This window comes from Castor canadensis, chromosome 1 (genome assembly GCF_047511655.1).
Source record: "Castor canadensis chromosome 1, mCasCan1.hap1v2, whole genome shotgun sequence".
NCBI classification, from domain to species: Eukaryota; Metazoa; Chordata; class Mammalia; order Rodentia; family Castoridae; genus Castor; species Castor canadensis.
This window is the reverse complement of record NC_133386.1, coordinates 139,025,362-139,048,746: the sequence shown is the minus strand read 5'-3', so window position 1 is coordinate 139,048,746 and position 23,385 is coordinate 139,025,362. Positions and strand designations below refer to the sequence as shown.

The 23,385-nt window shown below is 52.5% G+C and overlaps 1 protein-coding gene across 2 annotated transcripts in view; it reads right to left on the bottom strand.

The window, feature by feature from the left end:
* Positions 1 to 13,488, bottom strand: part of Pde2a (phosphodiesterase 2A) — an 89,677-nt gene extending 76,189 nt beyond the window's left edge. For both annotated transcript variants that reach the window (XM_074083806.1, XM_020163913.2), the window contains exon 1: positions 13,177 to 13,488. Coding sequence is in view for 1 of the 2 variants with exons in the window: in XM_020163913.2 (XP_020019502.2) it covers positions 13,177 to 13,247 (71 nt within the window). In the remaining variant the exon portion in view is untranslated. The remainder of the gene's footprint in view (positions 1 to 13,176) is intronic.
* Between the last annotated feature and the right edge of the window lie 9,897 nt (positions 13,489 to 23,385).

The following is a 23,385-nucleotide window of genomic DNA, read 5'->3' as shown; positions in this document are numbered from 1 at the left end:
CTAGAACAGGGGAACAAAAGTACCCCTCTTCTTTTCAGGGAATTATTAATCCACAGAGAGGGGCTTATGACCCCTGGGTGGGGGGAAGATGGGAGAGGATTAGAGTCATCTTGGTTAGTCCCCTGCTCTCATCTGGACTGACATATGTCCATTTCTACCAAAGCCACAGGCACACTTGGTCCAAGGAGGGACAGGTCTGTGGAAGTGCCAATTCTCTCCTCCCTGTCACCCAATCTAGGTTTCTGGACCACTCTAGACCACTTCCAACTGGTTCAGCCCTCATGTCCAGTGCTTGCCACCTAAGTCCAGACCTGAGCATCCCTTCCCTGACCTGGCCTCGCCTCATTGCCTTGGCCAGACTACAGGACCCAAGAGCCACAGAGGATGAGAAGTTCCTCGGTATCTGCTAGCATGTCTGAGGCACCCACTCTATATGCCCAGGCCAGCACCCCTGGCAGCCTTATAGAAAGTCACCCCTACCCACACACATAGAGGGAAGTCACTGCAAAGGCACAAGGAATTTTGGAAGAGAATAAAAATTCTTTACTTGATTGTACTGTTGGTTACATGACTATTAAAACTCACATTAGGGCTAGAGGTGTGGCTTGAGTGGTAGACCACCTGCCTAGCAAGTGCAAGGGCCTGAGTTCAATCTCTGGTACCACAAAAAAAAATTAAAACCCATCTCTAAATTGGTGATGTTATATGTAAGTCATACTTCGATAAAACAAATAAAAAATTTTTTAAAAGAAGCCACACCCCTACCTTCTGGGCCCCCATTGCAAAAAAGCTGTAGACTGTAGACTGTGTAGCTCTGCCACACAGAGACAGAGGAGGGGAGTTGCAAGTAAAGAGTACACACAGTAGGTGCTCACACGCAGATGTTTGTTTTACCTGGTGCCAATTAGCAAGGTGTCACGCAACATTTCCTGCATGCACCTGCACCTCCTTGATCTCATTAGCCTTCCCCAGGGGGCTCTGGAGATGGAGCCCACGGCACACTAAGCACCTTACACACTTTGTCTCACTTAGTTCTTGTAGCAGCCCTAATGAGGCGGGCTCTATGTTCATCCACCCTTTACAGGCAAGGGAACAAAGATACAGAACACACATGAGTCCTGCAGCTAAGACATGAAGGAGCCAGGACTGGAACCAAGAGACAATCGCCGAGGTTTGTGTTCATAATTGCCCCCCACCACCTCCCTTGAAGATACTAAATGGCACAAGTTAGGAAGCCACATATGGAGGACATGGTCTCTGGTCACGGGTCTTGACTGATGATGATTTCATTGGGCTTAGAAATAGGTGTAGAAGCTGGGAATGGTGGCACACACCTATAGTCTTGGAAGGTGGAGGCAAGAGAATTGGGAGTTCAAGGCTAGCCTGGGCTACATAGTCAGACCCTGTCTAAAAAAGGAAGAGAGAGAGAGAGAGGGGAAGGAAGGAAGGAGAGGAGGAGGGAGGGGAGGGGAGGGGAGGAAAGGGGAAGGGAGGGGAGGGGAGGGGAGAGGAAAGAGGAAAGGAAAAAGGAAAGGAAGGAAAGGGGAACAGGGCACACCCAAATGGAGGGGAAGGGAAGTGAGCATTGTGTGTAAGCCCAGAGAGGTGGCAAGAGGCAAGGCCAGCTTTGGGAAGGAGGGAACTGGGTCAGGCAGCAAGCCTGGATGAAACATACAAAAAAACAAGGCAGAGGGTGTATGGCTGTGCCAAAATGCTTTCTCAGGCCCTGAGCAGCTGGGACTCCTCACTGCTGTTCTTGACTCACTTCCCCCAAATTAAGTCTCTGTCCAGTTTCTTGGCCTCAATGGCCCACTCACACCCACAGTCACCATGTCACTATATGCAGGCAGGGAAAAAAATCCTTCATCTTCATGCTTGACAAAGACTGGTTAGAAAACAGCAAATGATAACATGGTGCAGGAAAGAGTGCCAAGGTTGGAGAGTATGGAAACGCTCCTACCAATGCCTAAGGAATTGTCCCTGGAAGAGGTGGCTCAGCCTGGCTGTGTTGTTGCTGGTATGTCTATACCAAGGTGAAGTGCTTTAATGGGGTACACTGTACATACGCAGAATCATACCTGGGATGTAAACCTGGGATGTATACCTGTGTTGCATGCATGGGTGTTTTAGGTCGTCCTGTTTCTCTTGTTCCAGGTCAATTTTTAGATGCATCCCCTCTCTGTTGCTCAGAGCACACCGCACTGTCCACGTCCACTTGCTGTGGAGGGAGTTCTGCACACATGGAGTTTGTTTATCTCTGAATATCTGTGCCGGTATTCACATCCCCACGCCAGGAGAGCATCTGAGTCTCGGTGTATTGCATGCTTGTGGCCAGGACACTTAGGCCCTTGACTCAGCTGGGGCGGCAAAGCAGGCTGAGCAGGGGGTGCTGGAGCTGGGGTCTAGCTGCCCACAATAGCACCTACTAATGGGCAAGCGCTTAGTGGGGTGGAAGATTCCTCAGGGATGCTAATTATCACTGATAATGAGTCAGAGCTCAAGGCCCAGAGGAAGCTGCAAGTGTCCCCACCATCATATGGCACATGGATGAGCTGACTGGGTCAAAGTCCCTAACCCCCTCAGCACCCCAAGGGAACCGCCTCACTGACTTATCTCCCAGGAAGACCAGAAGCTGGGTTTCTGGACAGCAAGAAGGATGGAGGCCACAGGCCATGAGGAAAGTCTTCCAGAGAGGACTTGTACTGGATCTGGAAGTGCAGAGGTCATAGTGGGATTAAGAAATGAGGCAGAAGCCGAGTACAGTGGCTCATGCCTGCAATACCATCTTCTCTGGAGGTAGATAGAGGAAGATTGCAGTTAGAGACCGGCCCCAACAAAGTTAGTGAGAGACCCTATCAGAAAAACAAACTATAAGCAAAAGGACTAGGTGTATGGTTCAAGTGCTAGAGCTTCAAGGCTCTGAGTTCAATCCCCAGTACTGCAAAACAAAAGCAGTAGTGGCCCAGCTTTGCTTTGCTCTTGAGGTCAGGGTCTGAGAGGGTGACTATAGGTACTTCCTAAAGTGTGTACTACAGGCAACATAAGGCAGGGGCCTGTCCCTGGAGAAGCGTCTAGAGCTGCCACACACCCCTGAATTGGTGGACAGACAGAAGAATGAGGGCCATAGCTCAGGCATGCAAACCAGAGGCCAGCCAGCACTGCCCCTCTGACTTGTCTATGCAACTCGCATGTTCTCAGCCACTCCATATGGCTTTCTTGGGTCTCCACACTACATCCTCATTGGTCCCTAAATCACCTAAACCTAAATCTAACCTCAGCCTGACCCTGCTGAGTCCCTCCTCTGCTTTCCCATGTGAGCCGGACCCTATTGCCTTTCTCCAGGAGCCCTGAACCTGCCACCTTCCACTTTCTGGCTGTTCTCCACTCCTCTACTCTACCTGGATTTTCCTCTGAACACCCTTCCTCTCCTCCTCTGAAAGCTCCCCTTCCTTCTGGAGGGCTAAGATCCAGCATTCTCAGGAAGCATCCTTGTGAGCTGTCCAAGTCACCCTTGTGGGTGTGCCTGTCTCTAACAAAGAGGAGTATAAGGACTGTCTGCTCCATCCCCCATGGCCAGAGCAACAAGCACAAGGCAGAGGACACCAGGGTATCAATCAACATAGATGGCTGAGATGAGTGAGCAGGTGGCCTGGTGGGGTTTGGCACTACTGACTGAATCCTGAGAAAGAGAAAGACATTATTCAGTTGCCCCAGTAAGTATCAAAAGCAGGGTCTGGCTTTGGTACTAATTCTGGAACCAAACAGCTGTGTGACCTTGGAGACCCTCTGTACCCTCTCTGGGCTTCATTTTTCCATTATTTATTTGTTTTTCCAGATCCAATCTCCACCCTTTCTTGCTGGGTTTTTTGCCCTGGAGGCAGACCTCCAGGGGCTGCTTCATCAGGGTTCCCTTGCCCCTGAATGGGTTCTGCTAATGAAGACCAAAGTGCTAACAGAGAGCGAGAAGTGAGAGAGTTCAGGATATTTATGCATCACTGTCCCACCCCATTTGACAATCAGCAGCTGTGGCTACAACTCTGGCAAGGCAGCCCCTTCTGCAGGGCCCTGGCTCTCATCAGTGGCATTCTTCTTGCCCCTCAGGCCTCTTGGATGCTATGGGTTCCCTAATCCTTCCCCACCTCTGTAATGAACACTTCAGTCATCAAACTGCCCTCAATTAAACCATTGAGTGTCATTTGTTTTGTTTCCCCTCTACAAAATGGGACTAGCTCTTTAAAGCTTGTTGAGGCAATTAAACAAGGTAATTTAAAAGCATAAAGGGCATTCTGTGAACGTTACTTCTTCCATCTGGCCCCCAATCCCACCCCATTTGGAGCTTCAAGATAATTCCTAATTCTCTGGCATGGTGCTGTCCTTCTGTTTTTCTCTTCTCCTACCCCAATTCCTGCCCATCCCTGACACCAGGAAACCTCCCCTCTGTCCCAACCAGAGCCCATGTCTGAGTCCCCAAACACTGGGCCTGCTACCCTCCGGCTTCCCATGACTCAGGACATACGTGTCTGACTCTGTTCCTTCTCTGTCAGTGCACAGGGAAAGCCACCTCAGAATGGCCCAGTACCTTCCTGTCCTGCCCCAACTCCATTATGAGTATCCTGGTATCCAGAAAGGCGCTGCACATCCCTACCTCCAATCCCGTTCCCCAGGAAAGGGGATCTCCCTGCTTCCAGGTAAGCAATCTAACCTCCCACCCTCCCACTGGCTGGGTTACCAGGGCAAGCACAGGAGTATACAGGGACCCAAATCTCCCCAGCAAGGAGCCAATGCTCCCTCCACAGCAGCCATGACTTAAAGATTACTTCAGAGAGTTTGCAGCCAGCTCTCTAGCAGGGTGGATCCTCGCTCATAGCCTCCTGAAGCAAGCAGGACCACACCTGCTCACACTGCCCACCCCCTCCCCAACAGGAGGCTCTGCCCTCTTTCCCAAGGGGGCCCCCTGTGCTTGATACTGCCCGGCTTCCTCTGCCTGCCCAGCCTCTTCTTCCTAACCAGCCTCCTCACTCTGAGCCAAACTGGTCTCCAGGACTCCCGTGCAACCCCAGCACTGTCTCAATACCAAGAGCCCCAGGAGAGCTCGTAGGGAAAGCCCTGAATGTTAGAACAACAGAAACCTAAAATAAAAGCACCAGCTCAAAGATGAGGCAATTGAGGCTTCCAGAGGAAGCCTCACCCTTGCCCCTCCCACCAGAAGGCTCTGCTCAAGGAGTCCCCACGTTTATGGGATGACAGACTTCACAGGCCCCCCGGAGGAGTGTCGACACAGAGAAGCTCTGATAGAAGTTTCAAAGGCAGCACTTGAGGCCTGAAAGGGTAGAGACACACAGGTGCAGCAGTGGCACAGATCTACTCAGCGCACCACAGCTGCTCCAGAGGCTGAGGGAAGGAAGCCTCCCAGGCCAGTCACACCTCTCTCTGCACAAGCCCTGCCTCTCCTCACACCTCCATCTTGCTGTGTGACTTTGGGTTAATCATTACCCCTCTCTGGGCTTCAGTAGTTGCTTCTATACAATAAGAGGATTGGGCTGGGAGTCCCCTAAACTCTTTTAGTAGGGTGCAGGTGTGACCATTAAGAGTTTCTGGGGAGAATGGAACCTATGCTTTTCAGCCTTGTCCAACTCCTCAACCCAATTGCCTACATCCTTGGCTGCCCACCCTCAGCCTGAACACAAAGACACCCCAGTCAGAGCCCTCACTGACTGGCAGGGGTCCCAGAGTCCAGAGAGAAGCTCAGTCGCACTTGTGAATGAGGGGCATGACAGCCTCTTCAGGCCAAGTTCACACACATCTCATCTCCACCATTAGGCAGGTGGGACTCAGGATTGAAAATGATTGACCAGGCACTGGGGTGGGCTCGCTGGTCAGCAGCAGGTAGGTGAGCCTTTCTATACCTTCTCACGCATGCACTCACAAACACAAGCACCGTGTGCAGACACACCTACGTGCTTTTATGAGAATGTATGTATGTAACACTCTACACAGATGGGAACACACACACAAGCCACACTCCCACACACACAACCATTTACCATAATGAGGAGTAAAAATGGACCCACAGGCTGGTGGAGTGGCTCAAGTGGTAGAGTGCCTGCTTAGCAAGCACAAAGCCCTGAGCTCAAACCCCAGTACTGCCCCCTAAAAAAAAAACGGAAAAGAAAAAGAACACACATGTTCACACATCTGCATATGTCCACACTTTTATACAAAAGTAGACGCATTCTCATCCTCTCAGACTAGCATACACACATACACAACTGGAAGCTCACACTCAGCTACACACACACATACAACACACGACACAAATAAACCAATCCATCTCACCCACATCTAGGTATTAAGCAAATCTCAAACAAATAAGGTCATGACCTAATAGAAACCTAGACCTAATATATATAATGTCATTCTAAATCTATTTCCAGATTGTAGCCTGTCCCAGAAATGTGAAGTGAAAATTTCTCGTCCTTTGGCTTAATCCCTCTAGTGTATCTGTCCTTGCTGTGTGGGGCCCAGCCTGTCCTCAGCCTTCATTCCCTGCCATGCCAAGTGCAGTTGGGCTCTGTAATCCCGGGCTCCAGGAAGGTAGGGAGCATGGGACGGCCCTCTCTTATCCTTCATCTCTGCTCTCCATGCAGACTTCTTTCCTACTGGTCCTTCAGGCATAAGGAATATGTAGGGAGGAGTGGACGCCATGCAGCAACCCCTGCTGGCGACATATGGCATTTACAGCACAGCTCTGCTGTACACCAACATTACTCCCCAGCCTGAGGAGGAGAGACTCAGGCTCTTCCTCCGGAAAGGAGGAAGATGAAGAGAAAAGGAGGAAGAGAAGCAAAATTAGGTGCTCCAAGATGGAGTTCAGAAGCTTCAGGCTGCCTTTGGTTTCTCCACTTCAATCCATTCAGCGCAAGCTGCAAGATCAACCCTCCCAAAGCCCAACATTGATCAGGTCCAACCCTTGCTCAAAACATTTTGGTGAATTCTGGTGGGCCAAAGCACCTAGTCCACACTCGGGTCTCTGGGCCTGGCTAGTCCACCTCTTAGGCTCATGTCCCACACAGCCCAGCCCTTGCCTTCTGGCCCCCAAGAAGTTCTTTGCTCTGCTGTTCCTCTGCTGAGAGGCCTTGCCCACAACTTGAACTGTCCATACCTTGCCTGGTCTTCAAGGTATGCCATCTGGAACAATAAACCATGGAAAGAGCAGGAGCTTTGGAGACAGAGGGACCTGTGTTCTAGGCCTGGCCCCACCAATCCCAGGATGAACTCCTATGGGTAAGTCATTCCCTTCTCAGTTTCTCTGTTCCTTCATCCAGAAAACAGCAGCCTCTTGGGTTTTTGGTAAGGATTAAGCAAGATCATAGATGTGAAAACACAGCTCAGGCAGCTGTAAACTTCTGTGTGGATGTGCAAGGAGCCATAATTATAGCTTAATCCTTTTATCCCTGCCTTCACCTATATCTCCCAACACAAAGCAAGCTGGTGGGAGGTGGGAGGAGAAGAGTCTAGGCTGCTTCACCTTTGGGCCCCACCAGGGCCTGCTGCCAGCCAGCCTCAGCAGCAGGGTCTGGATCTGAAAGGACAAAATATCTGCAAAGTATCTTCACACCAGACTACAACTTCCAGAATGACTCACGGGCTGCCATGGCCATGGCCACAGTTTAACCCCTTCCTCATCAAGTTCTTTCTTCCATCATACTGTATGAGAATTGGTCTCAGACCAGACAGGAGAAGCCTAGCAAGGTGGTCATATGTCCCAAGACACCTCAGCCCCTCCCACGGAGCATCTGTGCCTCTCGCCATCACTACTACTCCATTTCAGACCTCCTATCTCTCCCACACGATGACAGCCTTTGGGCTTCTAGCCATGGTCTCTCCCATCCATGCCCCCACCAAATCTTTCTAAAAGTGTAAATGGGTGTGGGTGGTTCATAATGGCAGGAGATAACCTTTATTAGCACCTGCTGTATGCCGGGTGCTAAATTCTACACCTTCAAATTCTTCACAGCCATCCTGTGAGGACAATTGTGAGTGGAGTATGATTATCTCCACTGCACTATTTGCATGAGGTTCAAAGCGAAGTCAAGCAACTTGCCTGGGGCAGCACAGCTATGGAATAACCTATGCCTGTCTGTCACTCTATCTTCAAAGCCTCTACTGAACCCAGAGTAGCCATCCAAAGAATGACAGCCCAGAAACCCCAGATGGGAAGGCCTGTCAGATATCTGACTTAAATCCCCTTTGTTGTACCAAGCCCCAGTTGCTTCCTGTTTTTGGACAGCAGTGAGAGGGTGACTTCAGGGACTTCAAGAAGTGGATCATCACTGGAGACCTGACCTTTCCCAGGGAGTGGGCAGCTGATCAATGGGAGATAAATGTGTGAAAAGATCCCTGTTACTAAATATCAATGTCCCAAGAGGACAGGGGTGCTGACAGAGAGTCCATGGCTCCCATCCCAGAGGCCATAGTCTTGTAGCTCACACAAGCTGGGTACTCACAGCAGCAAAGTCAGTCCAGCTCTCCCTCAGACTGGGGCAGAGGAGGTGGGTGGCCAGCATGGAAGGGGGTGATGTCTCATTCTCCCAGCCAGAGCTGCTAAGCCCAAGCTGACTTATTTGCATATTACTTTGCATTCATTTGCACGCCACTTTTTGGAAAAGGCCCACATTCTTCTAATGCTTCCTCTCCCTTATTTCTAGGATCTCTGCTTATTCACTAAACACTTCATTCTCAAGCATAGTGGAGCCCCTTGGTAGGCCCAGGTCAGGGGCACTGAAAGACACCAAGATGTTGCAAATTTACAAGCATATCTACATGTCAAGGCTACCAGGGAAATTTTCATGGCAGAAAGTACTGCCTAGAGTCTAACCTCAACTCCCTGCTCCTTTCTGATCCATCTCAGTGCTTCCCTCCAGCCTCCTGCTTCATACTTAGGCCACTCTGAACTCTCCCAGCCCTGGCATAAGCAAAACCATGGTAGCTCTGCCTCCAGGCCTTTGCACTTGGTGCTCCCTCTTTCCAGAGCTGTCCTTCAATTTGGCCTGAAGTGACTCTTCCTTCTAACACCAGCCCCACTGGTCCTTCCTTCTAAATGCCATCCCCCAACGCTGGCACAGGTTAAGGAAGGCAGCTTCCCCACACATGGTCATTGGCTCTGTCTGTCTCCTCCCAGGCTGCCATGTTTGGTTGGGCAGCAGTTCAGTCACCCACTGCTGAATGAAAGAGTGCATGAATGAATGAATGAGTGCCAGTCACACCTGCCACCTCTCTCACCCCTCCCCCTTCCCCCAACTCCCTCTCCTGGCTGACTTTCACTCACCTACAGGACAGTCAGGGATGGGTGATATCTTTGCCTCCAATTCCCGCTCTGTCCTAGGACATCATCACAGTCCACTCTCATGCAGCCAGGAGATTCCACAACCCTTCTGCACTAGGAGGAAGTTCTTCCTGTTGTCTACTTCACTTCCTTTTCGGGCCCTGCCTACTTCTTTATTATTATTTGGGGGCAGAAGTCAGGACCTGCCCCCACATTCAGCTTCATGATGTGTAGTTGCAATAGAGGCTGCTCATTTCTCCCACTCTCTGGCTAGGATGTGTTGTATCATAATTATGTACCTGCCTGACCCTGCCTAGGAGAAGGCTATAACCAGGATGGAGACAGGACATAAAGCCAAGTCAGGTAGCCTGAAGTACCCAGGCCCTACAGAGAAGGCTCAAGGTAAAGACAGTCACCACAAGGGACAGGCTGCCCAGGAAAAAAAGGGCTGAGCATCCCATCCCCAGGGGTGTACAGGAGGGGGATGGACAGAGCCAAGACACACTGCAGAGAGGAGGAAGCAACTGCTAGAAGGTGATCCAGATGTTTTTAATGTCTTCTCCCACTGGGAGGCTGCACTGCCCCTGGGGCCCAGCCCTGTTCTGTGAGCAGAGTAGGAAGCAAGAGACAAGGCAGCTCCTGCCTATGAGGACCTCCTTAGCTGGCTGGGTAAGGGATTTACATACAGGAAACATTGCAGGGGGAAGCCAAGTTTGAGCCATGCTCTTGATTCTTGACCCTCAAGGACAGAGACTTCAGGGAAGGTCATGGGGTCAGAGGGAGGGAGCAACCAAGGAAGACTTCCTAGGGTAGGCATCCTAGGTAAAAGTCTTCCCACAGCAATTATTTCCTGAGGAAAAGTTCGAGCCCCTCAGCTTGACATTGGGGATACCGTAAAAGCTGGCCCCTTCTGTCTTCTCTTCCTGTTGGCTCCTGCCACTCAACTCTTCCTGTCCCTTACACATGCAGCACTCGTTCATATCACTCTACCTTTCCAAGCTATTCCCTCTGCTCCTCCACTTGAGCAATTGCTACCTGTCCTTCAGGGACCAGTCAAGTGCCTCTTCCTTGGAAGCCCTGGCTTATTGCGGGCCCCATGGTTCCCGGAGCTTCCCTCTACATAGCACTGTTCACTGTGGGCCATCAGGTTCCCCTCTGCCTCCCTCATCACGCTGGGCACTGTCCAAGAGCAGGGACTCAATCAGTGTCCTCTGTGTTTCCAGTGACTAGCCCAGGAACACCAAGCAGACACCAGGGAGTCCCTATTGAGTAAATGAGTGAGTGAGTGAGTGAGTGAATGCACAAACAGAGCATGCTGAGTGGGTAGATTCAATAGGACTAAGCAGCAGAAGCCTGGGGAGTACAGGCCTGGCCTGACAGCAGCATGGCTGAGGGTGAGACTCCCAGTCCATTAAGACTGGAGGGGGAGACTGCGGGGAGTACTCCCCCCCACCACCACCATTTGGCTAGATCCCAGCCAAGCCATCAGCAGTCCCTGGGGACAGGAGGCTTGAGTGGGAAGCAGGAAGAGTGGCAGGAGCTGCTTGGTGGACAAGGGGAGCTCAGGGGGTGCAGAGAGTGTAAAGGCAATTAACCCTCAGTGAGCCATTCCAGCTCAGCCAACCAAGGGTTTCTGAGAAGGGCCCAAAAGAGAAGGTCACTGAGGGTCAGTGAAGAGGTGCAGCCCCAGCCTTCAACTAGGGGAGCCTGGCAAGCCACAGCCTGCCTGTTTCCTTGCCTAGCAAGAGGGACTTTGTCATCTCTGACCCTGTGCATCCTAGCTAGAAAGTCCACAGGGGCTGTCCCTCCTGAGCCCACACCAAGCTTGCCTGAGCCTGCCAAGAGTTTTATGTGTCCTGACATCTGGATTCTTAAGAGCTCCCTCCACCATATCCCCACTCCAGTCCACACCTGAGCTACTGTGACATTCCCTTCTCCATCCTCTTCTATCCAGCCTTTCTGAGTCCTCAAAGATTCCACTCAGAAAATTCTGGCCTCATCTGCCCTTTGGCCCACTTGGCCCCAGAATTCACTGCTCTCTGCATTGACCTGGACTCCAACCGGGACTCCTGGCTCCAGTTCTTTATTCCAGATCAACCTCAACAATGCCAATGAGCCAGATTTCTAAACCCCAAATCAGATCACGTCCTTCCCCTGCATTACACCTTCCCAGGCTCCCTGAGGCCCTCTGGACAAAACCCAAGAGACCTGGATCTCAAACTCTTGAGAGATGTAGCTTCTACCTTCTCCTGTGACCACTTCTACCACTCTCACTGCTCCAGACACATGCCCAATCATAACCCAGGGCCTTTGCTTATTCTGTTCCCACACCCACTCCACCTGTTAGCTTGATGTTGAGCTTTACTGCTTAATTATTCTCAAGCCATTTTGTGTCTACAAAGCTTAGGAGGCCCCAGAGGGCAGAGCCATTATTGCCTATTTCTTTTCTGCATCTCTCCACAGGGTATAGAATGAATTGTCCTGGGCTCACAGAGGTGGTCATTCAGCCACCCCCTCCCTGCCTTGATGGGCCACAGTGGCCCAGCTGTGTCCTTAACCACCAAGGGAAAGAAACACCCACACTCAGATGAACACATACATACAGACCCATACACATATGCACACAAGCCACACAAAGACCAAGGTACACACTGCAGCACCATGATCACACACCCACACCAGAACAATTATGCTAACACACATCCACCTACACACATACACACCCTCAGCAACACTGTTATTCACACACTGACAAATATCATGCAAACATGAATGCACATGGAATCAAAACTCATACATACTGAGCCACGATTTTACAGACACAACGCACACATTAACATGCATGCTAGCATGCAAACTCAACCAAACACACACACACACACACACACACACACACACACACACTAACCTGCACTCACATTCACACATGTGCAGAGAAACTCCCACAGTCACACACTGGTGTTCACAAACCCAGAAAGGCTGCTTCACATACAACCAAGGACCCCAGAATCCTAAAGGCCCTTCTATACCCAAAATGTACCTTATTCCCCACATTCATACACACACCCTCCCATAGCCTGGCATAGACCTGCACCTCTTCTGACTCGGGAGCATATGCATACGCACACACATACACTCGCAATCACCTGCCTGCCACCTCAGCAGCCCTTAGAGGGGCTCCTCCACTGAGCTCCCCCTATACTTACACATGCACCCCTGCCCCTTCATGTGGGCAAACACGAGGCTGGAGCATAGGAGCTTCGTTCCAACCATGGCTCTCTCTACCCTATCCTGGGACAGATGATTTGGGGGAAAGTTGAACAAAGCAATAGCCCTGCACCCTAATTCCCAATTCCATGGAGGAAGATTACCCAGACTCTCTCTTGCTCCAGGACCACTCTTACTCATTCATATTCATAGTCTCTCTTTCTTCCACCTCCCTCCCTCTCTCTCTTCTCTCTCACGCCCCTCATGAGCAGAGACTCTGTCCCTCTCCAGGGTCCTGAACCATCTCAGCCCCCAGAGTTCCTTGGAACTCCTCAGCAGAATTCCTCCCCCACCCCCGGCCCCCGAAGGAATTGTTCAGGTTCATCACCAACCCCTCCCCCAGCCAGCAGCTATTCTCTGGGACCCCAGCTTCATCACTTTCTAGGTGGATGCAGGCATCCCCACCCTGCACAGAGGACCCCACTAGGCTGCTGTCCCGCAGCCAGATCCCCAGGAGCAGGATTGATCTTCCCACGTGGCTCAGCTCCATGCCAACCCCAGCTCCTTGGAGGGACTCCCAGGACCCCGTCTGTGGTGCCTCTAGTGGCTGCTCACCCAGACCCCAGCCCCTTGCTAGTACTCACGGCTCAGCCGGTCGCGCTGCCGGGTACTGCTGGCTCCTGCAGAGGATGGAGTGGCCGCATGCCTGCCCCATCACTCCTCATCGTCCGCCTCCCCAGCCAGACTAAGGTGGTACCTTGCCCTGTCCCCACCACACACACTGCCTGGAGTTCTGGACAGGGCACTCCCAGCAGGCACAGGTACTAAGACCAACAGCCTGCCCCCACTCAGCCTGGACACAACACCCCAATCCGGCTCTGCTGCCCCGGCTGCTCCGCCTCTTGCCTCTCCTGCTGCCACTGCCTCTGCTGCTTGGCTAGCTCTGGGAGGAGGTTGGAGCAGGTCTGATAATGCAGAAGGGGGAGGGAGGAGGGAGGAGGAACAGAGAGAGGCCCAGACAGAGAGGGAGAGGAGGAGGGAGGAAGGGAGGGAGGGGTAGAGAGACTGTGACAAGGAGGGAGGGAAAAAAAGACACACAGAGGGAGAGACTGAGAGATAAACAGAGACAGGAAAGGAGAGAAACACATGAAGATGGAGAGGAGAGAAGGATCAGAGCCTCTGAGAGATCAAGATGGAAAGACAGAGATCAGAGAGGCTTAGGGGAAAACAGAGAGAGAAACAAAGCTAGAAAACAATCAGAGGTGAAACTGAAAGACAGAGAGAGAGAGAGAGAGAGAGAGAGAGAGAGAGAGAGAGAAATGAGAATGGAGGACTTGCGATCCTCATGGGCAGGGATGGGGTTGTCAAAGGATAGGTGAACAAAGCCCAGGCCCTCTGCTGCCCCCTCACAGGGTCCTTACGGTGGGAGACACACTGTGTCCTCCTCATGCAGAACTATCTGCCATTCCCCTGGGCTTCCTCACTGGTCTGTGCCACATTCTAGGGAGCATGTCAGCACAGAGATTGGACACAGCAGACTCAGGAGGCTTTTGCTGATGGCCTTTGGACTCAGAACCTTGTCCCAAAGCCCACCTCTTGGTGGCTCTGCTTACCTGGGACACTGTAGGAGCTGATGCTTGAACATGAACTTCCACTAGGAGTTGTAGGACTCCTAGTGTGTTGTAGGACAGTCCACAGACTGTCCCAAATGGTCTTCACTGGCCACAGGCTATATACATGCTAGAGGCCTACTGCACCTCTGTCCTGTGCCCCAGAGAAGACTCCTCAGGACCAAGCTTGAACCCCATGGAATAGGAGCCTTTTAGGTAATGGGACAAGTAGGGAGTTGTCTCAGCAGAGTTCCTGTTATATGTAGGAGAAAAGGCTTCACACCTTAAGGAAGGACATGGAGGTGGAGTCCTGACTCTGCCATGAGTTTAGTCATTCATTTACAAGCACCCACCACTGGTCAACTCCAACAGACTGTCCCTTCCCTTAGAGAAGCACCCAGGCTGGGGCAGAGGAGGGCAGACTTGTGGACAATGGCAGGGGGATGCACACATTCTGTGAAGCACAGTTGGGGTCTTCTAACCCAATCAGAAGGTTGGCAAGATTTCTGGAAAAGAGGATTTGAGCTGTATCTGTAAGGGGTTATATTTCAGGGAGGAGGAGCTACAGTGACCCTCACCAGTGACCTCCCTGAGTTGTGGGGAGACTGCTACCCTCTGCTAGCCTCCAGGCAGAGATGCCCGAGACTGAACGGAAACCTGACCCAAGCTGAAGGGCATGGTGTGTGTTTGGGGGTGGGGGGAGGCTGGACAGGAGTGACCCAGCTGGTACAGGCAGAGTGCTACAGAAAGCAGTTGTCTTGTAGCCTAGGAAGTATCAGGGGAGAAGATATGAGGGAGCATTTGCTTCCTTTGGGGACCCCAAAGATAGACTTGTAGATCTCTGAAAGCTCTGGCAAACTGCGTTCTCACTTGAAGGAACATGACCAGACTGGTCTTAAACCAGCAGAGGCAGACCAGAACTCTTATCTTGCTTCTCAGCCTCACCTATTCCTGGGACCCTGCTGCTCCATCTTGCCAGCTGGAAAGGTGTTCTCTGAGGTTCTGAGCCATGGCCGGTCTTGGTCTTTCACAGCTCCTAAAGCCCAAAAACCTGCTCAGGAGCTAAGGAGCCTGGCAGTTAGAAGCTGCCTCAGGAGAGTTCAAAGGAGGAGTGTGGGTGGGCGCAGGTGCATGAGGCCTCACCTGGCCCTAAATCCCCTCTCTTCCCTCCCACCCTGGAAGCCACAGTGATGATTTCCTCTTCAGAAACTTCCTGGGAATATGGTGGTAGAGAGGATCTCCTCCCCATCCCAATGCCACACCAAATCCAGTTTCCCAGTGTAGGGGCTACAGGAAGAAGACCAAGGTCCAGGACTTAAAAGATTTAACAGCAACTTCAGGACTTACAGCCAGACAGGGATTCCAATCCCAGCTCTGCCATGTGTCTAGGTAAGTTACGTCACCTGTCTGAACTCCAGCTCAGCTTTTCCACCTGAACTACGTGGTCACAAGTGTTGTAAGGTTTGGAATTCACGGTAAATAGTTGCCCCTCACCCCCATGGAAGAAGCCAAACTGACAGGGCCAAGGAAGTACCATTCCCAAGTGCTGGGGTGGTGCAGAAAGGGGAGAAAGCTGGAGATAGTCCACAGCTCCTCCACCACTCCCTCCACCAGTCGCTCTCCGGGGTGCTGAACCATAGGGCCATGTGTTCTCAGGCCCCGGCCCACCGTTTTTGAACAGCTGGGGTGCTGTAAAAGGGAATGGGAGGAGGCAGGACTCTCAAGGGGAAGCACGGCGGCTGCCCAAACTGATGAGGGTGCAGTTCTGTAACCAGTCTCCATGCTGCCCCATCGTCTTGAGAGGACTGCAGCCTCCATAGGCTCTAGCTACCTCCTCTTTGCAGAAGGTGACTTCTCAGTGCCCGCCCCTGTCCCCCACGGGAGACTGCTTCCCTCCCACCTTCCAGATGGGCCCCCCTCTATCTCCCATTGTGGTGCATCTATCTTCGGCCCCTCAATACAGATGCTCCTCACGGTAGCCAAGGCCCTGCCTCCCCTCGTTTTCCACCTCACCCCACTGGGCAGGGAGCCTTCCACCAACACACCAATACCGCTGTTTCCCAGCACCCTCTGGAGTGCCAGTCCAGTCCAGTACGCCTCCTTCTCTGGCAACCTGCCACTGGTCCCTGACACTCAGATGTTCAGAATCCAACACGACTTTTGCCTGGGCCAGATTTCTAATCCCTCGGCTGTAAGCTGCACAGTCGCTGGGTCTCTTCCCTTGCCTCTACCTTCTGTGTCAAGTCGACCCCTGGAGGCCTATGGATTCTCTCACACCCATCCATTCTCTCTGTCCCCCAAGCTTCTTCTTCCTCCCCTTCCCCTAGGTGTTGCCCAGCCTCTACTTCAGTTAAACTCCTCTTTTCCACATCCATCCTATACCTGACTGATGGCAGCTTCCTAAGACACCTATGTGGTCCTATAATTCCCCTCTGCCCTCAGGGTCAAAGTCAAGCTCCTCACCTGGGATCTAAGACCTCTCATGATCTGTCCCTGACGCGTTTCTTCATTCTCTGCGTCAGGAAGAGCATTCTCTGGTCCCCAAGGACATGCTAACCATGGGCTTTGTGCAGCCTGTTATCCTCCCAGGCCGACTTGCCCTCCGCTTCCTGGGCCAGCTCAGCACACATTCTAACCATCACCCACAGGACTCTGGGCTGAGGGGCTGAGCAGCCTTTGGCTACCTCTCCTATCCCAGACTTGCTGCCTGTCCCATCACCTCCACTCAGGTTCATCTCATTTTGTCTACTGGATCCTGCTTTCCTCAGTGATAGGTCAAAGTCCTATTTAGCTCAGCCCCAGCTAACAGGTACAAGGGAGAAATGCTGGTGAAGGAGCCAGAAGGAAGATGAAGGTGGAAACACGATGGTGCACATCAGCGTTCAGCCCAGGGTCACATAGGAGCAAGCCTCAATAAGAGGCTGCAGGTGTACATAGGGGACACAGGTGGTAGCAGCTGTTTCCCCACCCCCAGGGGCAGGCTGAAGCTGCAGAGTGTGAAGCGCCCTTAGCTCTCTAGGGAAAGGCTCATAATTGGTGGAACATGGATTTCACGGAGGACTGGCCTGAACACTCTGGATGACTTCCTCTGACTGGGGTTAGGGTGGGCCCACACCTGGGTCTTGGTCACAGCAACCGAGGAGGGGGAGGAAGGAGTGGGGGCAGTCACCTCACAGAGCTTCTCCGCCTTCTCAGCCAGGAAACTGACACCTGTGGCTCTGATGACAAGGACTGGAAAACATGTCTTTGAGAAGGGCTTGGCACAGTCCCCTGCAATCCTACACAAAGCATGGACACAATCAAACCACAGGTGACAAAGCCTTTGCTGACACAGAAATGAGATGCCACCACAGCCTCTACAGTAGATTGAAGGTAGAGCGGCTTCTTCAGGACCTTCCGAGAAGGTGGTTTGGGGGACCCAGAACCTAGGGTTCAGGTTCCAAATCAGTGAGAGCTATGAGGGATAGGATGATCCCATATAGGGACAGTGAGTCCCCCCACTCCCCCGCCATTATTGCTGGGCAGTGGAGCAGATGTCAAGTAAGGAGAGAGGCAGCAAAGGGCTGCTCCGTCCCTAGCCCAGAATTCAACGGCCCCTCTTCCCTACCCTGCCTCACAGATGGGGACGTGTTGACATGGCCCAGGGAGAATGGGAGATTCAGACAGGCAGAGAAAGGAAGGAGAGGGAAGTCAGCCTGGAATGTTGTTGGCCCCGACACTTGGGTGCCTCCTGCCTAAGGTTGATCATCTCCAGGGATATGAACCAGGCAGCATAAGAGGCTAAAGCCAAGAGAGTGAAATCCCTCACTGTGAAGCCCAGGTAAGGGTATCCAAGTCTCAAATAACACAACGGGCAGAGCTGGGCCTAGGACCAGGGACTCTTGGCCACTTCACCCTCAACAACTCCTCCCCTTCCTCTCTCATCTCCCCTAACTGGGACAGGGGTCCAGAAGAGAAGGCTGTGGAAGGAAGGACCCTCAGGAAAGTGGAGTTTCAGCAGGGTCAGTGGCTTCATGTTCTGGAGGTTTCGCTCTCTGTGGGGCTCTAGCTCCCTCACCACCACCTTCCATCCTGCACACCAGGATCCTCCTTGCCAGGAGGCCGCGAGACTCCTACTCAGCCCTGTGCTACCTCTTCGCCCTTAACTCCCCACACCTGAGGGGGAATAGAGGGGGTGTGACTCAGTGGGATGAAGGCAGCTGCTATATTTGAATGATTACATAAGGCAGGAGGAAGGCAGCAGCAACGTGATTGCATCAAAGTGGGGAGACAAATGGAGGCTGGGCTGGGAGGCAGGAGTCTCCTCTCCTTGTCCCTAGGCCCCTGCCTGGGCAGTAGACATGATTCTAAAAGAACCTGGGGAATGGAAGCCACCTCTGCATTGCTGGGCTGCAAATGTCTTCCCCATCTCTAGCTTCTTTGAAATCCAACACTGGTTTCTAGAAACCCTAAGGCCAAACCCAGATTAACACCATATCCTTCTCATGAACTCTCCCTAGCAGAAAGAATTGAAGACATTTTGCCCTCTATTCAGAAAGGAGCACCTACTGGGGCAGGCACCATACTCCAAGCCTAGGTCTGCCTATTCTAACTGGGAAGGGCCCGGCCTGCCCTGGCTAGATCACTTGCTGGTCATCTTGCTCATAAGTGAGATGACACCTGCAAAGCCTTAGCACAGTGGGTGGTGGTGCTCTCTCATGGTTTATCAGCATTGTCACGTGCATCATCATTACCATTGCCAATACTAAGGCCTGGCCGGAGACTTTGCAGGACCACTGGACTGATCTCTCTGACCCTGTGACTGCTGGGTGGAAGGTGGGAAACCTGAAGAGAGAAGTGAGGTCTGAGTCAGGAGCTTGGCCAGAGTTGCTGCACACCCGAGTAAGCCCCTGCCCTCCACACCTAGGACGAGTGCCTTGTAACAGTGGAGTCTGTAGTGCAGAGTTGGTCGAGGTGAGGCATCCTGGAGTGGCATGGGCCAGAAGTGGACGTAGTAGCCAGTGTTGGACATCAGCACAAGGCCCACCAACTCCAGGCGTGCTGGCAGCTCCTCCTATGGGCCCCCCAACCCTGGAGGAGGAAGAAGTCTGTGCCCACCAGGACTCGTTGCTATGACACTGGTCTCCATGGAGCCAGACACACAACCCTCCCCTCATCCTGGAGGGGGGACTGAGGTGATGGAAGCTGAGGAGATTCAGGCCTCCAGTTCCCCCTACACCCCAGCTGTCCCTTGGCCTAAGTCTCAGGAGAGAGGGCAGGCAGGAAGAGCAATTTCCACTTCAGAGTCAAAAGAGTAACAAAGAGGGGACTCAGAGTGACTTATGTGGAGAGAAGACAGGAGTGCAGAAAAGTGGCAGAAAGGGGGAAGGGAAAGAGTACAGGGAAAAGGGGGGTCACACTATAGTCACCAAGGGGGAAGTGCCTCTCAGCTGACAAGAGGCAGGTGGCACTGGCCAGCCCATCTCTTTGGTCTCAGTGTTTTGAGGTGGGTGGTGGTGGGCGGACAGAGCAGTGTTGGGAGGAAGAGGAGGGGTAGTGGGAGGAGGCGGAGGAACAGCAGCAAGAGGGAGGAGGAGCAATTTTCCTAGAGAGCTCTTTGTGTGTGGGTGTTGCTCCATGTGCTGTGTGTGTGTGTGTGTGTGTGTGTGTGTGTGTGTGCACGTTGCACTTGCAGAACTGGAAGTGCAGGCACGTGTGTGCTGAGCATGAGTGTGTGTGGCGTGTGTGTGGCATGTGTGCGCCTGTCACTGTGTCTCCAGGGTGATAAATACAGCAGTAGGAGCTGTAACCAGGGCAGAGCAAAGTGTGGAAATTTCCACAAGCTGAAAGTGGTGTGGGAGAGGGGACATCCAGGGCAAGGCCAGCCTGGGATGACCATGCTCTTCCCTGGGCCAGTCCCTAGTTGGCTGGCTGGGTGCAGGCGTAGACATGACCCTTGCACATGAGCATGCATGTGCACAGACACACACACACACCTAATGTGCACAGCACATGCACATAATTGCTCCTTCCTGGAGGAGTGACTGAGAGGTCTGCACTGGCTGTGCTTATGTGAATGAGAGGCGGTCCCAGAGCAGGGCCTGGGTCACTTAAGTCATTAAGTGGCTAAGAGGGAGGAATTGTGCCTTCTTCTGGTAGAGGAGGATCCCAAGAGGACCATTTGACAGGGACATGGCCATAACTCATCCAGAGGTGCTAGGCTTCAGTCACAACAGGCCCTCACTGCAGGTCACATGGCTTTGCCTGTGTCCCTCTCCCTCAGTTTCCCCTACTGCCTGTCTTCTGGAATCTTCCTGACCAGTATCTCCAGAAGGGCTCTCTCCTTCCCTCACACCACTTTTTTTGTTTGTTTATTTTTTGCAGCACTGGGGTTTGAGCTCAGGGTCTCATGCTTGCTAGGTAGGCACTTTTGATGCTTCAGTCACTCTAACAGCCCTGCCTCACACCACTTACTCATCTGTCCCCACCCACAATGTGTTCACCTCTGCACACAGTAGGTGTTCAATAAGTGCTTGTTGAATGAAAATATATTGGGCCTGGAAAGGACTCGGAATGCATTATGTTTCCTCAGACACATGTAGCAAGGTACTGTGCTAGGTGCTTCACATTCACCAGCTCATTTAATCCTCCAAGAACCCAACAGCAGGCAGCTACTATTAATATCTCCAAAGTACACATGCAAACACTGAGAATCAGAGACCTAAGTGCCTCCACCAATGCCACACAGCTTGTAAACGAGTGTATACATCCACACCCATGCTTTTTCCAGACAGCTAGCTGTGGGCAGGGGATTGGGAGCCACCAAAGCATTAGAGCCAGAAAAGAAGGCCTCAGCTCCAGGCCCCCTACAGTCCTTGGGCTCAGGGGCAAGGAGAGTGGGAGGCAGGGCCCAGTTCTTCCCCTCTCTGTCCCACTGACTCCCTGCTCACCAGAGGTCTCCCTCAGCCTTGCTGCCAGACACTATGGAGTAGGAAGGCTGAGCCAGGAGGAAGAAGGGAGAAAGGCAGACATCCCAGCCTGCCTAGCAGCTCTTCCTGACTCTCTCTCTCTCTCAGCCTCCCCTTCATCCACATGCCCTACCGCTCTGGCTCTCACTGCAACCTTCTCTTCCAGGGTTCCCTGTGGTCCCCAGGGTTTAGGACTGGACTTGGGCTGGCCTTCAAAGCCCTGTCCTCCTCCCCTAACATCAACCCCCACCCCCAACTACGCTCCTCGAGGAAGAGTCCCCAAGTTGCTTCTTCAGCTTAGTTCTGGGTGCTTCATCTGCCACCACCACCACCCCCAGCAACCTCAAATCACATGTGCACAAACCACCCAGGGTCCTAAGAAGCCTCATTTTTAGGAATCCTTGTGGCAAGGGCCAACAGATCATCCCGTCCTAATCCACCCAATACTGTCGTTACTGTCAAATTTCATGAAGGTTAAGCCTTGAAGGCTCCTGCTGGGACACAGCCCCCAACCCCTTGGGCAAGCACTCTGCACTGTCACTGACTCCTGCCTGCTCTTATTTTCTTCCTGGGGAGCAGCAGGGCCACTCCCTGGTGAGAGAGGAAAACAGTGCTGGAATCAGGAGGGGAGTCAAGGAAGGACACCCCTCCAACGTGGGGCAGTAGAAGAGGGCCTCGAGCCTGACTAAGGAGAGCTGTGTAACCTCGGGACAGTTGTCTTCCCTTCTTTGCCTGGCTTCCCTCCTCTGCCAAAAAAGGACAGATAGCACACGAAGCCTAGGCACTGACTCATAGTAGGTGCTTGGTAAAGGTGATAAATTTTTTTTTGGTGGTATTTCTGGGGATTGAACCCAGGGCCTTGTGCATGCTGGCAAATGCTCAACCACTGAGCTGCATTCCCAGCCAGGCACTTGGTAAAGAGTTGCTCCTCCTTTTTCTAAGTCCTAGAGCCTTGGAGTCCAAAGCACATTCCTGGGGACAGGAAGTGTGTCTCAAGTAGTAGAGAGCTTACCTGACAGGCACCAAGTCCCTGAGTTCAAACCCCAGTACCTTGCAAAAAACAAAACAAACAAATACCCTTACACATTCTTGTACTGTGCTGCCTTCCAGAATATTACCAGCCTAGGGGCCAAAGGCAGAGTGAGGGTCTGTTCCACCCCAAAGCACAACAAAGCCTGAGCCAGGACCAGCACATTATAGGCCTTTGGACACTGTTCCGAACAGCGATGAGTAGACCATGCCTGCCCCCTAGTGTCTCAATGCAGTACCTGCTGTCAGCCCCGAAGTCAAGGTAGTGAGTGTCAGCCTAGCAGGGTGCACACCCACTCTCGAGGTTAGTAGGCCTCAAGGTTAGGTGGTCAATGCAAGGTCAGATCCAGGGAAGAATTCCAGCCCAAGTCCTTGGATGAGGGAGCCCATAAACTTTGTCCTGCCTGAAGGTAGAGTGGTCAGACATTTGATCCATCAGTCTGGCCTGGAGCAGCCCACCCAGAACAGGACAAGAGTTGGAAAACTCAAGGGACTTTGGCACAGTCCATGAAATAGGACAGTAGGGGTCAAGGGACCCTGGAACCTGGGATCCAGGTCCTTAAAGCCCCTACCAGTACCCAGGTCTCTCTACTGAGCTGGATCACTAGTGAGAAGTCATGTGGTCCATCCTGCACCTGCTCTGCCCAGTCCCACTGGCTTAGTCTGTGGAGGTCAGCAGGTCTGCTTGCTGGGCCCCTGGGAGCAAGTGGTAATGAGGCTCCAGGAGAGGTGGCAATGACATGTCTGGCATATTCCCAAGGAGTCCTCACTCTGTCTCTGATCGGCTCAATCCCCCCTGCCAGTTAAGGTCCTGTTTGCTTAGAGGAGAGGGACAGACAGTGCCCAGCAAGTGCAGCAACCTGTGCAAGGTGGACACAGGTCCAACCCTAGTTCGTTCCAGTTTACAAATGCTCTTATGAGCTGTGGCCTTGTGTTTCTAGCACAGACTGCGCTGAGCCACTGACATGCACACCCAGGCCCTGGCTCAGACTGCAGCAAGGACAGGCACTCAGGCCCAGCTGGAGTCTGCCCTGGCCTAGACCTGGCATTCCCTAGCCTGGCTGCACAGGGGTACAACAGGGCTGGCGCAGAGCCAGGCTGATACTGTCTGCAGCAGTGTCTGGACAGCTCAGGCCTGGAGACAGCAGGATCTGGGCTCCCATCGTCAGGGTACTAAGGCTCACCTCTGAGTTTCCAGGACCAACTGCTCCCACCTATCCCAGGACACCAATCTCCCCAAGCAATCACAGACCTCAGCACTACAGGG